Here is a 13,924-nt window from a genome sequence, read left to right as displayed (position 1 = left end):
AAACCCACTCACTTCTTCATACGCATCATTCAACTGAAGCCAGATTTGACACAAAATAAAGTAGACATGTGAAACTTGCTTTCCTGGTATACAGCTTGCCACACATATATTTTTTATACTAATTGCAAATAGATTATATTTATTATGTTTTCACATTTTGAACAAAAACAGAACCGAACAAAACATACATACAAACAAATAATTAAAAACCAGAGAGTATAGAAATACATACATAACATATTATTCTTAATACTGATTAAACATTTACACAGACAAACAAAAGCCCACTGTCTCACAGCTCATTCCAAGCTTAAATCTTTCCATTTACTCTCCCCAGTATCTTATCACATACAGTACTTTCATCCTCTGCCTCCATATTTTCAGTGAAGGTGTGTTAGGTTTCATCTACAACTTCCACATGAGCCGGACACATGCCACCAGTCTAGTACTTATTATTCTGATTTCTCAGATATGGCACTTGTCCCTTGTCCCCCAGCAGACACAGTCTGAGTGATATAGTAACCAGCCCTGCAAGTAGTCCACCATTTTTTACATGTTGGAGAAAACAAAGGACAGATATAAAGTATGCACTAAAGTAGTAGATTTATGGAGCCTAAACTGGGTTAGAATAACCCATGGGGTTAAATACAATGACAAACAATGTTTTACTTAAGAAGTGGCTAAGTGGTAACAAACTGTACAGGCTTTGCTGTTTAGAAACCAGCTTGCTCTGAGCAAAAGGGTTTCTAGCAACTCAGAGGTTGCTAGAAACCAGTTTGCAACTCAGTGGTTCTCAACAACCACTGAGAGCCAAACCAAGTAATTCCTAATACTTAGAATTTAACAGTATTGTATTGGATGAATTCATCAGTGATATTGCAGGACCTTTGACAGTGTCTAGCAGAAATATTTTTAACAGACAGAGCCACATGATCTGCTGGCATCCCCACACTAGGACAATGTTCTGTGCAGTGCACACTGAAGACTTTATGGTCCACATGAGGAATAGCAGATGGAGGGGAATGGGGTAGTGCTACTCTCTGAGGAGAGATAGATGCTGCTTTTGGATGGTACACACACAACTACACTGTAAATATACTTTTTTGCCAGTGCTGCTGATTCAGGAGGATATGGAGTTTGATGCTAACGTATGTCTCTGTTTTTGTCTGTAAATGTGTTGATGTGTGTCAGCATCACTTCAAACTGCACATGTCAATTTGAATTCCCAGGTGATTGGGCAGCCTGGTGAACCACAGATCTGAGTATTACTGCCCTGGTTCATACCTTATGGCGGCAGGTGTGAAGCCAAAGTTGCAGCACAGTGCCTTGTCAGATCATGACACTGACAGTTGACACTTCTCACCATAGTTATGTCAGGAATGTGTGCTAGGAGACCTTCACTTCCACTGTCCCATTACTGTACCTCCTCATGCCCTCGTACATCATCTGTCCGTCCGTTCACCTGCCAGGAAAGAGCAGCTTCCACACGTAAGCTGCCAGGGCCACACTGCAGCGCTACGAGGGCCCCTGTCAGAACCTGGAGGGCCCCTGACGGAGCCTGGAGGGCTGCGCTGACTCGTTGTGGTGTGGACAAAGTGAGCCGTCGCATCAGTCTCCATTATGGCTCTGTGTTGGCGCTGCTGTCGTGTTCCTGTGGTACGCCAATGGAGAGCCTGTCTCATACATCATCAGGGACAAAGGCCAGGCTGTGGGGAGAAGCCCCCGGGGGGAGGGCCCTTCCTGCACCCCCCCCAACCCCATCCCCCCCAGCATCTCCTGAACACAGTTCAGACAGTGCTACTTGATTTAATCACTCACATGTTTGCTTTATGTCATGTGATCAATATATTTATTAATATATGGTTAGAGGAATTCTATGGCAGAAAGTTATAGAGATATATAGGCCTAGAAATTTGACATAGACTCAGACTCAGACAACTACACTTTAGGTTGGCAATATGAAATTATAAGATAACACTTGAATGAACATAATAGTTTTAGTTTTTATTTCTGAAATAATAGAAACCAAGCATTATACATTTTATCTGACCAATTAATGAATCATAAATTTGCTCTGCACTTTATTATTATTATTATTATTATTCACCAAATACTTTTTGTGATTATTTAAGTGACTAGTACCCACCTTTGATTATAATGCATTAGTTAATACAGTATGTATATTTTAGACATTGGCTACTGCTTAACAATGATGCACAATTAATTTACTCCTCGGACACAGTTGGCGCAGTGATAACCACGCATGCCTCTCTGCAATTTGGTCCTGTGTTCAATATCCAGACCCAGCCTTTCTGTAGTTTCCATTATCTGTTCTTGTCTACATGGGTTTCCTATACTAGTGCTCCACAACAGCATTTGATTTCCATCTTGTATGTGTTGTGGCAAATACATTTCACCCTATTGAGGTGCCTTGCCCAAAGATACAACCCAGCCTGCTATCGTAAAAGCAGGGTAAAACCGCAGGGTAAAAACCTCCAACCTCCCAGTTGGGGATGAACATTTTTAATCATAGGCCTATTGGCATCTTTCACTGTTCATGGGGGCCTCACATGAGTGCGGAGGTGCAGGAGCCCACACTTGTAGAGGTAATAGCCTCTGCAGCAAAGCCCTAAACAGAGACAAATGAGCCAGTTCCAGTCCATTGTCCCCAGCCACTCTTGGACTCAGGAGCCTGCAGTGATGGAGGACCATGGGACAGTTTACTCTGATGACTTTTGGAGCACTGGCCCCTGACAAACACTTAGTATTAGAGTTGTATTGTGCTCTCCAGGTGCAGATCAAACACAAGCACAAGTGTAGTCTGAACCATGTGAGCAGTGGGACATGAAGATATTTCAGAGGTCAACTCTGGACTGTACATTTGTCATCCTGGTCTCCTCTGTCCCCCTCTTTGTTCATCGGGACAAACATTAACATAGCTTTATGCAAATATTTTTCCAGCAGCCTAATGAATTTTGATCTTTGGCTCATGTTGTAGACATTCTTGGCAGGCCAGACCCCAGGGCCCACATGTACAGGCTCTTATTGTCAGCTCGTAATAATGATGGGTGTGATGAGAACTGGGCACAAAGGCGTCAGTGATAGTTCCTCATAAACTGTCGGAGCAGATCAGACCAACTCAATGCAAACTGTTCAGTTTGGTACAATTTTTTGTATATTTTTGTTTCATTGGGTTAGTAGCTACACTCTTGGAGACAATGGAAAGTAAACATGTTGTGTATCATGAAACAATGACAGACAAAATGCCACAGTGTGTTACTGGAATGATAATCTGCACAACACTGCTTATTTAACTTTTGCCAGGTGACAAATAATGATCTCCCATAAAACCTGAAACAAAGCGCCTCTAAGACCCGCTGGTATGTGGTTATGCAAATACTGGACACACAATCAGCACTTCAGTCAGATCTTTGGCTGAGGAAGCTATGATAAATGTCCCTTGACTTTTCTGCAATGTGAGTCATGCACATTTTTAAACAGTCAGAATAATGATGGCTTTATGTTTACCCAATAAACAGGGCACACACACACTGACTTATCCAGCATTCATCTCAACATGAACTGATGGAGAACAGTGCCATTCAGAGAGGAAACAGCAGGCATCACGGGTATCCACTTCTAATCAACAGTCTTATGGTTCAAACACAAAACAACAGAAGTAGTTTTCCTAGGCCCAGGTTTTCTGCCTGATCCTCTAGGCCGGTCATAGTGGCGTGGGCGTGGCTGGAGGCAACGTGGGGCTGAAGCAAGAATAATAATATGTTCTCATTCTCAAGTCAGGTGGCTTCACTTTCATATACCTGATCGCTACTGTTTTTTGTTTGTTTGTTCGTTTGTTTTGTTTTGATGGCTTCGATGGCTGTGTTACATATTGCCAATATTCATCTCGCTGAAATGGCACAGAAAAATGATGCGAAAACATTAAAAATTTGAACAACAGAGCAGATCAGGCTGTTTGATGGAGAAAGGTCTCCAAGCAACATGTGTGCACGCATGAGCCTCATTATTTCCAAAGAGGATGTGGACTCTTTTTGTTCCAGAGCCTCTTATAAAACAACCCTCAAGCCACACACACATTCACACATCTGAAATCAAACTGCGCCATGTGAAGAGGTGCTCCAGCCGTGGCCCACAGAGCGCACAAGCACCGCGCGTAACTGGAGCGCGCACATCCATTTTTGGTGTGCGTATAGGAAGTGGCTCAGTAGAGTTTTCCCAAAAGATTTTTTCTTTCGGAGATTACTACATTTCTTTGAGCCATTTTTGCAGTCATAAACAACACCAGTGATCTAACATAAGAAAAGTCTGTATTTTAAACCACTAAATGAAAAAACAGCAGCATGCAGTAGGACCAATAGAACCCTAGTGTTTGTCCATTGGCCCCAGAATAACAGCAATAGTGGGAGTTGACACACACAGACACACACGCTGAAGGGTTCAGTGTCCGAACGGTCCGAAGTGGCCTTTTCCTCTTTATAACATCTGCTCTGACAATGGACACTGGGTAATGTAGTCCTTGTTTTCAAAGCCGTAGTGTAGATGTATTTCGGTCATGGATATATTAGATTTCGGTGCATGACCAGTATTTCTACTTCGACGAATGATTTCAGAGAACATGTATTAAATTTGCAGACTATTAAAAATACTAACACTAGTGCATTAACGTTTTCGTGCTTCATGGCTACAAAACTTGTATTCCCATGCTCCTTTGCGGATGCTGCGTAGTGCGCAGACGCTTTGGTCTGGTCACCAGCGGAGGGACAGTAGACTGAAGAAAATGATTAGCCTTGGGCAGCTTTGTCCGCCAAAAATGAATTCCTTTACCAATAACACAGGCAGAATGATACTGACGTTTTAATGTTCTGACACGTAAAGGAGAACACGTCGAAGTTCTCTGGACATCGGTGGGAGAACGGAACGGTACGAGTCAGTGCCAGGAATACCGTTAACTGTCTGCAGGATGCCGCGAGACAGAACTCCTCTCATCCAGAAGATCGCCAAACAGGCTTCTGTCACCTTTAAAGACTGTCTGTCCAAAGACAATGGAGAGCACAAGCCGCTCCCCGAACAGCACAAACAGCTCATCTCCCTCGTGACCTCACTCAGAGCTGCGGATCTCAAATTAGCTCCCCGGAAAAGCAGCCGCCCTGGACCAGAAGGGGCCCAGAGCCCGCCCGTGACTTACATGCACATCTGTGAAACCCCAGTGTTTAGCATGGGCGTGTTTATCCTCCGCTCAGGCGCCTCCATCCCGCTGCACGACCACCCGGGAATGAACGGCATGATAAAGGTAGTCACGAGACTACACCTTGACCCCGCGGTAGAACACACTGTTAACCTAGTGTGACCCTGTTTTGAGCAACATGTGAATAATGTTTGCTTCATTATTCACACATACTAGATATCCTTTCGGAGGGATGTATATTGTGAATTCATTACCATAATAAGTTTGTTTTTTTGCGTGTTCAGTAACAAAACAATCCAGTCGAGTATTCTTAATTGCCAAGGTTTTCAGAGAGCCCGTTTCACCCAGTCGTCCCAGAAACTGTAATTTCGAAACAAAAGACATATTTTCACTTGGGGATACGAATGGGCAGAGATGTGGACTTACAAGTCTTAGTTTGGAAAGTCACTATTTTGATTATTTTGAGACTTGACTTGATCAAATGGACAACAACCTGGGCCATATGACTTGACCTGGAGCCCTGTGACTTGAGAGGACTTGGTCCTTCTCCTCCAAAACAATCTTTTTTCTATACAATCGATCGCTAAATGCACTTTCAGTGTTTAATTTGACAGGAACAAACAGGAATATGCCCCTCGCAAATTCTCTAAATAGCTTGCAAAAAGGACTTGAAACTCAAAGCATAGGACTTAACTTGAATTTGTGGGCCTTGGGACTTTGAACAAAGATTTTTTTAAATGTACAAGTACTCCAGTGATACCTGGTTTTCAGTACTAGTACCTGAATGGTACTTTTTGGTACCTTTTCCTGTATTGATCATGATCTAGAATACACAGGCTCAAAGCCTCTCAAAGCGCTACACTGAAGTCATTATTCCTCCATTCCATACTCTATAGTAGTAAACTACTATTGTAGCAAAAGATACCCTAAGATGCAGTTCTCTTTGGCTTGTGGAGACAACTCAACATAAAGGGTTCATGACTTATGACTTTACATCTGTGTTGATTATAATAACAATACCTTACACTTGTAATGCACTTTACAGGCTTGTCAAAGCCCCCCAAAGTGCTATGTTGTAGTTATGATTCATTCACCCCATACTCGGTAGTGGTAAGTTACTATTGCAGCCATCAGCCCCTCCGACCACATACACACACACACTCACACACACACACACCACATTCATACTACGCAATGCGTAGTGAATTCAACCTTTGGGTTGGGGGACCACTGCTCTAACCACTGAGCCACCGTTGTCCCACTGAGGGGGTAGTTTATGTACTTGGATGGTGTAGTGACACCTGTATAATGTTTGTGTTTAGGTGCTGTATGGGAAGGTGAGCGTGCGCTGCTTTGACAAACTGGACTCCGATGGAGCAGTCACCCCTGTGTTTGAGCCACCCCTCAGCCATTCACAGGTCCCCTCTCTTTGCCGCTCTGTGTTGCACTGTGTGTCCGAGTACTCTGCCAGCAGCCCCCCCTGTCTGCTCACTCCCCAACAGGACAACTTGCATCAGATTGAGGCACTGGGGGGACCTGCCGCCTTCCTGGACATCTTAGCACCTCCTTATGACCCTGACAACAACCGAGACTGTCATTACTACCAAGTCCTACAGGTCTCAGCCCCAAGCTCTGAGTCTCCGGAGGAAACATGGCTCCTAGAGATCCCTCAGCCAGAGGACTTCTGGTGTGGGGGCCAAGCTTACCCTGGGCCCCCAGTGTCTGTGTGAGGAGTGACTTGTGTCTCAACATGCACCCTGCAGCTCGGTGCATCTGGGTGGGTGTATGTGAAGACAAGCTTTTAAAGCTGGACAGCACAACAGGGTTTGGCCGGAGTTTCTGCTGGACCTCATTAAGACTAATATCACACTTAAATGTTACAGTATTCATTTTCTAAAGCAAGTATTCCATTTTGTACATTGTACTATATATTACCAAAAATGGAGGATGTGCTACTATAATGTCATTTCTCCCTTTCTGGTTAAAATTCAATCCAATGTCCATTAAAATGTTAATTTGAAGCAAGAGCTGACATTCCGAAGCAGCTTGCTTTATTCAGTGCACAGTATTTTCAGAAAGACCTGCAGCGAACGTGACAGAAAAGGATAGCTTTGTTTTCTGCCAACACGAAGTATGAAGTTATGACATCTAGAGTTACAGACATGTTCATGTCTAAAACTGGACATGTTATTGATTGTAATGATTATTATTCAATAAATGTCATACCTCCATTTCTTATCTATACATTTACACTCTAAATGTTAATGTGTAACAAAAACATGCACTTTGAGTGGCTTGAAGGTGAAAAAGTGCTATATAAAAATGACCATTTACCAACACACTTTTATATAACTTTCCCTCAATCATCAGGGAAATTCAGGATTCCTAAATATTGAAACAAAATACTGGTGAATGGAGTGAAATTTTAGTATTAAGAGGCCAGTATCAATACTTTTTTCTTTACTTTACGGCCACAACATACACAAAATTATTCCATAAAGCTAACAGGATCAGGAACAGCCAAATGTATGCTTTGCAGTTCAGACTCTAGTATACTAAGATGTATATGGACACAAATTTCTTTACTCACACATTTATTTTTAATTATTTCTGTAGCTTTTGCTAACTATCTAAAATGTTACACAAGATACAGAGCCTTATACCATAGCCTAAGATCATAAAGAAAAAATATCCATTTCTACTTGGGTAAAGTACAGATGAATAATGCTTCTAACATCCACTTTAATAAAATCATTCAGATGTTTAAACATCAAAGAAAACTAGACTAGATATGTATTTTTTTCAGATATTAATATTAAGACTTAGTAAATAATAATTAAAGGCAACCAGTGCTAAGAACAATTTGTCACTGGTGAGTTATAATTCTGGAGAACTTATCATTTAGGTCTTGGTGTACTATCAGGGCACTAAAATAAAAATCTGCTCAAAATGTAATGTAAGTACCTGCTTTATATTGTAAAATTAAAGAGCGGAAACAATTGAACTGTGTTGAAATAGGACTACAGTAACAATATCTCACCTACGTTTTGCTTGACACCACTGAAATGTGTTTCCTTAAATTCTTATGATTTGAAGAAAGTGAGGAAAAGCTTGTGATGAAAGTTTAATTTTCAGGGCCTAAATGCTTAGTGGCAGAGTAAAGAACACAGTTACATATGGGCCTTGCGCGAGTTGAAATGAACACATTCCCTGACCGTATGTGCTTATGCCGTTCACGTTTTAACAGTTCAAATTAAGATGCTATGCCTACAAGTCCCACTATCCCCTGTAAAGTGTAGCCGACTGTACAATCACTCACTCATTTGTTAAAATGACCTGTGTGGGCCTTACACATGCGCTTGTTTCCTCCGCTCGGTGCACTGACAGTGCGTAATATGGGCATCTGACGCGTGTATGAGGTGAGGTCCAGTCGGTGTAGATCTCCGCTGTCAAACATACCGCGAAAATCACTGTTTACGACGGAATGACGGCGTTTTAAACTTTATGTCGTTTGTTGTTTGACACAAAAGTAGCCTATCGTTAAAAACGAGGTAGTTAAAAAGTTAGGCCTAGGCTATATAAAATAAAGAGAAAATGGCCCAGTCTTTCGTGTAAGAAATAAAAAGAAATAAAAGGACGAAGCTACGTTTGTTTGTTTATTTGTTTGTTTGTTTGTTTGTTTGTTTTTTGAAAAGAAAAATAAAATAATAAAGTAGTCTAAATACGGGCCTGGCTTTATTTGTCTTTGCTTTCTCTGTAGAGAGCGCACATGAAGAGATAAAGAAAAACAACGTGCGCTCCAGGGCCAAACTTTACGCGTCAAGGGACTTTCCCACGCACTTTCCTCGCGGTGAGCGCGGCCCACAGTGTCATTAGTCAGAACTAAAGAAGACATTAGCACTTTCATTATTAAACCACTTCAATGAAATTTGACTTGGACAAAAACACAGAGGCGTGTGCTCATCTTCAATTATATTTAATTCACTGCACACTGCACAATAGATATTTACACATTTACACTTTACATATTTTACACTTTTTTTTTTTTTTTTTTTTTTTTTTTACAAAAAGGTACAGAATTATATTGTATAAAAATATATTATTTTCATTTCTGCCAGAGCATGATTGAAGGCACTACAAGGCGTTGCAAGAGCAACGCTATTCTGAGCCAGTTTATAAAGTTTTGTGTGCCTGTTCCCACATGCACATGCCAGTGCGCACTACGAACAAAGCGCGCTAGAGCCAGATGATGAAGAGGATGCTGCAGATGATTTGCGTTCCTTCTGCCGCAAGTGAATCTTCGTATGCCGCTTCCGCTCATCGCTGCGCGCAAACTTTCGTCCGCAGAAGTCACAGGCAAAGGGCTTCTCGCCCGTGTGCGTGCGGATGTGAGTGGTCAAGTGGTCACTGCGGCTGAAATTGCGCATACAGATACGGCATTGAAAGGGCTTGTGTCCAGTGTGGATGCGTATGTGACGCGTGAGTTCATCAGAGCGGGAGAAGCGGCGGTCGCAACCTTCGGCTGGGCACGGGTACGGCCTCTCGTGTACTGGGGTTTTACTGGGGCGATTGGGATATTTCCGGGGCCTCAGAATGGGCCGAAGAGGCAGGTTCTGTGGGCTGTAAGCAGAGGGCAGTCGGGAGCCTGCCTCAAGGCCTGCAGGTGCCCCAAGGGTGAAGTTCCTGATAGTGTTTAGCGGGGTCAGTGGTGGCGGCACGCGGAATGTGTCTAACGGACATGGTCCAAAGGGCTTTCGTTCTGGGAGTTCTCGCTGACACGTTGGTTGGAAGAAGCCTGTGTAGTCCGGAATAAGAGGGAACAGCCCTGGATCTGCAGTCGAGGGCTTTGGAGAGGAGTAGGAGGGCGGTGGGTAAGACATGGCCCCGGAGGGTGCCAGAAACGCTGATGGGTCCTGGAACTCCCCACAGGTGGAGGATGTGTACGGTGGTGGAGGGGAGTACATCTGCTCCTCAGGCTGAGTCTGTGCCATGCTGCAGCCTTGAATACGGGCCAAGTGACCGGGAGAGCGCGAGGATGGAGAAGAGCATGCGGAGGAGGAGGGGGGCGGAGGCTGAGCCACGTTGAAGATCCCTGACACGATGTTAATGACCCCCTCGGGGCTCCACGAGCCCGGGTATTGAGAGTCAATGGAGAACTTGCCCATGTAGGTGAATGTTTGACGAGGACCCGGGGCCAGAGCAGGGGGCAGCCCGCTGTAAGACAGCCTCTCTGCAGAGTGGTCCAGCAGCGGCTCTGTACGAGACAAGACACAGAGTTCAGAAGGTTTACTTCAACTTTCTAAAAAATAGATTTAAAAAGTCCAAGCCGAAAAGCTCTGATTCTACTGCTGTAATTTTCACTCTGACAGCACATTTGTGAATGCCTCTTACCTGTGGTGGTCGGATCGTAGTGGCCCAACTCGCTGTTGAAGGGGGCGGAGGAGTGGAGGGTGCCTGACATGTCTTCCATGGAGTACACGCTTTCTGGCCCTGGGTGTGCGTAGCCCCCCAGGGTCACAGCTACTTTGTCCAGGGTTTTTGCGGTCATGGTTTCCACTGAGCGCAGGTGCGTGTGTGCGCTGTCGGTGGATCGCTTTGGGTCAGTCCTGGAGCTCACGATGAGAGTGAGATCAAGAGCAGGGCCCGCGCCTCGCTTTAGTTTTAAGGGAATCCTTGAATATGCTGACACGTCATTGCCCTTATAGGGAGTAGGAGTGGCGAAAACGGAGGCTCTGTGCACAAGCGCTGCAGCCGCTCATTGGCTGATGTTTGTGTGACGTCGCCAGACACAGGTTGTCAAAGACCTGCTCCAGACTCCGTGCAGGCTTCGGACACAGTCAAGCTCTTCGTCGGTCACAAGACCATGTCGTTATATTCATACAGTGTAAAACTCTTATATGTGCCTACTTGTTCAAATTAGAAATTCCGGTTTTGACTTACCATAAAAGGCATGATCCGGTGCTCGAGGTATACCTCACTGATCTATATTTGGCTTTGTTCCGGAAAGTGATGCTCGGAAAGTGTCACTCAAAGCGACCACAGGCAAATGATGCGGAGCGGAATCTCCTCAGAGGAAAATGCGCGCGCGTTTTCACTCCACGCGAGGAAATAACTGTTTCAGTCAAAACAGTTACAATTAGAACAAGCACAGAGGGCAGTGGGCAGCACGGAGTGAACGCGGATGAACTTAAAATAGCCTATACTCGTATGATACTGCTAAACCCATGATGGCAGTGTAAACGTAGCCTACATTAACCAAATATAAAATCGTGATTAATTGAGTAGTTAAATAGCTGTATAATAGATATATATTTAATAAATATGATATTTGAATGCACTGAGAAGTCTAGGAGACATGGAGGAGTGCGCCCTCCCGCGGTGCGTCATGACACTGTCTCTCTGGCGCACAGTGTAAAGTCCCTTCGTGGGAGGACAAGTTGACAAACAGAAATGTGGTGGATTTTTGTTTCCACTAAGTGTTTGTACCTTAATATAACTATGTGGTGTATGCAAACAAGTTGACATCACCTATTTATAAATAATTCTCAAAGATGCAAACGGGTTCGCCCCCCTGGTGTTAAATAAAACTCCAAAGACATATTGGGCGTGTATGTTGATAATAATTTTCTATTCATTTGCTTCTCTTTTTTCAAAATCAGAACGATCAAAACTGGAGATAGAATCGCGGACAACGCAGTCTACATTTCAGCCATAGCACTGTCCCGACGGTCACACCCTCCGCGCATCCATCAGCCTCGCGCCTACACACCCGTCAATAACAAGCTTCACCGAACACGCGCCTCCACCTGAGAGGGAGAACTGAGAGAGGAGAAGATAGAGGAGAAAGAAGAGAGAGGAAAGGATCGAATCGAAACAGGAGAGAAAAGTTGAAGGAAGTGGGAACACTAACTGTGTGACCTCTGCCAATTTGGGACATCTCATTGTGAATGGTGGAGATCTTGGCAGTATAGGGCTGATCACTCCTGATAAAGGAGTGTGGTCATGACTGTGGAGAAGAAGCTGTAGGTTATTATGGAAGGGTATCACATTTATAATAGCAGAATAATATAATTTTAAAAACTGCCTTTGGTTCAATCCTGAATAACAATAAGCAAATGGTGACATAGTAGTAATGTGATTCCATTATGACCTACCACATTCATAAAACATGAATGAAATCTCTGATGAAGTGGGCAGAACAGTGAAGCCAGCAGAGAATGAAGTACTGACATTACACAGCACTGGCTGGGTTAATGCTCTGCTCAAAAGCCCTTCAGTGGCACTCTGAAACCAGTCCTCACTGGAACACACTAAAGCCATTTTCACAGAGATGGACCATCATAGATACAACTTCTCCTTTTCTTCACAGAGTCACAGTGTTCATTGATTGGTCTGAGTTCTCATTTCCCTGTGTAGCTGATGAGGAACACAGTTGGGGTAGTGGGACACTGTTTATTGCCCAGGGTTACACCAGTGCTGAGGGAAAATGTTGTGTTTTGACTACTTGGGGTCAGCAACCTAAAAGAAGAGAGCAGTGAAGACCTTACATTTAATTCAATTCTTTATCACAAGAAGGAACAAAAATTGAGAGAATAAAAACTTACTTTAACATAATTGTTAACGCTGAAAGTATTCATGCCACATGAACCAAGTTTCAAAACAAAAGGTATATATAGGAGCAGAAGAATAATATCTGGCCATGATGTGGATGAGTCCATCAGAAGGGCAGCTTATGTCAGACAAATATAGTCTGATGTGTCCTGATTAGGAGGGTTTAGAGGAGAGCATGAATATAGTCAGATCTATCATTACTGGATGACTGTCAAATTGATAGTGCAGTGGAGCACACACAGAAGCAGATAGGACTCAGTGGACTTGTGAGAGAGTGTTGTGCTGACAAGGCTGAGGGCAGAGAATGTGAGCTGAAACAGTGTGAACGACGCATGAACAAAAGCCTGAGCCACAAAAGGCTCTCAGATCCACAGCACAGCATCTCAAAAGCTCTTGCTCCTTGGGCCCATGAGAGGAATGTGTCCGCCTCCACACTGCCATCAGGAAGCACTGGGCGCTGGGACAGTGGTGTTCGCCCACGGACACAAACATGCAGCACTGTGCCCAGAGGACGGGCCCTGCCAGAGGCCTCCTCAGCAGCTGTCTCTCGGGGGTCCTTCCTAATATTGTGACGATTAAAGGAAAAGTTTTGAGTTTTAAGAGTCTGTGTAATCCATCAGTCGTCCAGGTCTATTATATTCTTCTTTTGCAGTTTTAAGAGTCACAAATGCAGCTCTGTAACAGAAGTACTTTCATTCAAACTCCCACAGTGAGACTGAGGTCTGCAGACTGGGTCCAGCTCTAAGCCAAAACAACTGAATGCATCATTTTCCATTTAAACCATCGAACACTTACCCAGTGATGTCAGTAGCAAAACTTTGAGATTCTTCAAAACTGTTTTGATACTGGTGGTAATTTATGCCCTTAGTCTAAAATAATACACAAAATAACTGCAACATGACATCAAACTTGTTCTAAAACAGCATTTTACAGCTAAATGTCCTATGATGTATGTATGATGAAACATCACTTAGTATATGTATTTATAAAAAGAACTGGGAGCTAATATAGTCTAAAGTTATACTATGGTTTATTCTTTTGAGTCCTGCATGCATTGCGTGCATGTATTTTCTTTAAATTATTGCATTCAATTGATTAACATTAATT

The 13,924-nt window shown here is 43.5% G+C and overlaps 2 protein-coding genes across 2 annotated transcripts; one reads left to right on the top strand and one right to left on the bottom strand.

Annotated features, from left to right (window-relative positions):
• The first annotated feature begins 4,733 nt into the window (after positions 1 to 4,733).
• Positions 4,734 to 8,895, top strand: adoa (2-aminoethanethiol (cysteamine) dioxygenase a). The gene is made up of 2 exons (XM_033984682.2): positions 4,734 to 5,311; positions 6,529 to 8,895. The coding sequence occupies exons 1-2, from the start codon at positions 4,982 to 4,984 to the stop codon at positions 6,934 to 6,936; spliced, it is 738 nt and encodes a 245-aa protein (XP_033840573.1). The 5' UTR covers positions 4,734 to 4,981; the 3' UTR covers positions 6,937 to 8,895.
• A 396-nt stretch (positions 8,896 to 9,291) lies between these two features.
• egr2b (early growth response 2b) lies at positions 9,292 to 10,866 on the bottom strand. The gene is made up of 2 exons (XM_033984833.2): positions 10,598 to 10,866; positions 9,292 to 10,460 (listed from the first exon to the last, which is right to left on the bottom strand). The coding sequence occupies exons 1-2, from the start codon at positions 10,752 to 10,754 to the stop codon at positions 9,427 to 9,429; spliced, it is 1,191 nt and encodes a 396-aa protein (XP_033840724.1). The 5' UTR covers positions 10,755 to 10,866; the 3' UTR covers positions 9,292 to 9,426.
• Positions 10,867 to 13,924: the final 3,058 nt, after the last annotated feature.

Source organism: Periophthalmus magnuspinnatus, chromosome 19 (genome assembly GCF_009829125.3).
Source record: "Periophthalmus magnuspinnatus isolate fPerMag1 chromosome 19, fPerMag1.2.pri, whole genome shotgun sequence".
Lineage (NCBI taxonomy): Eukaryota > Metazoa > Chordata > Actinopteri > Gobiiformes > Gobiidae > Periophthalmus > Periophthalmus magnuspinnatus.
Note: the sequence above shows the minus strand (reverse complement) of the source record. Positions and strands in the feature narration are given on the sequence as shown.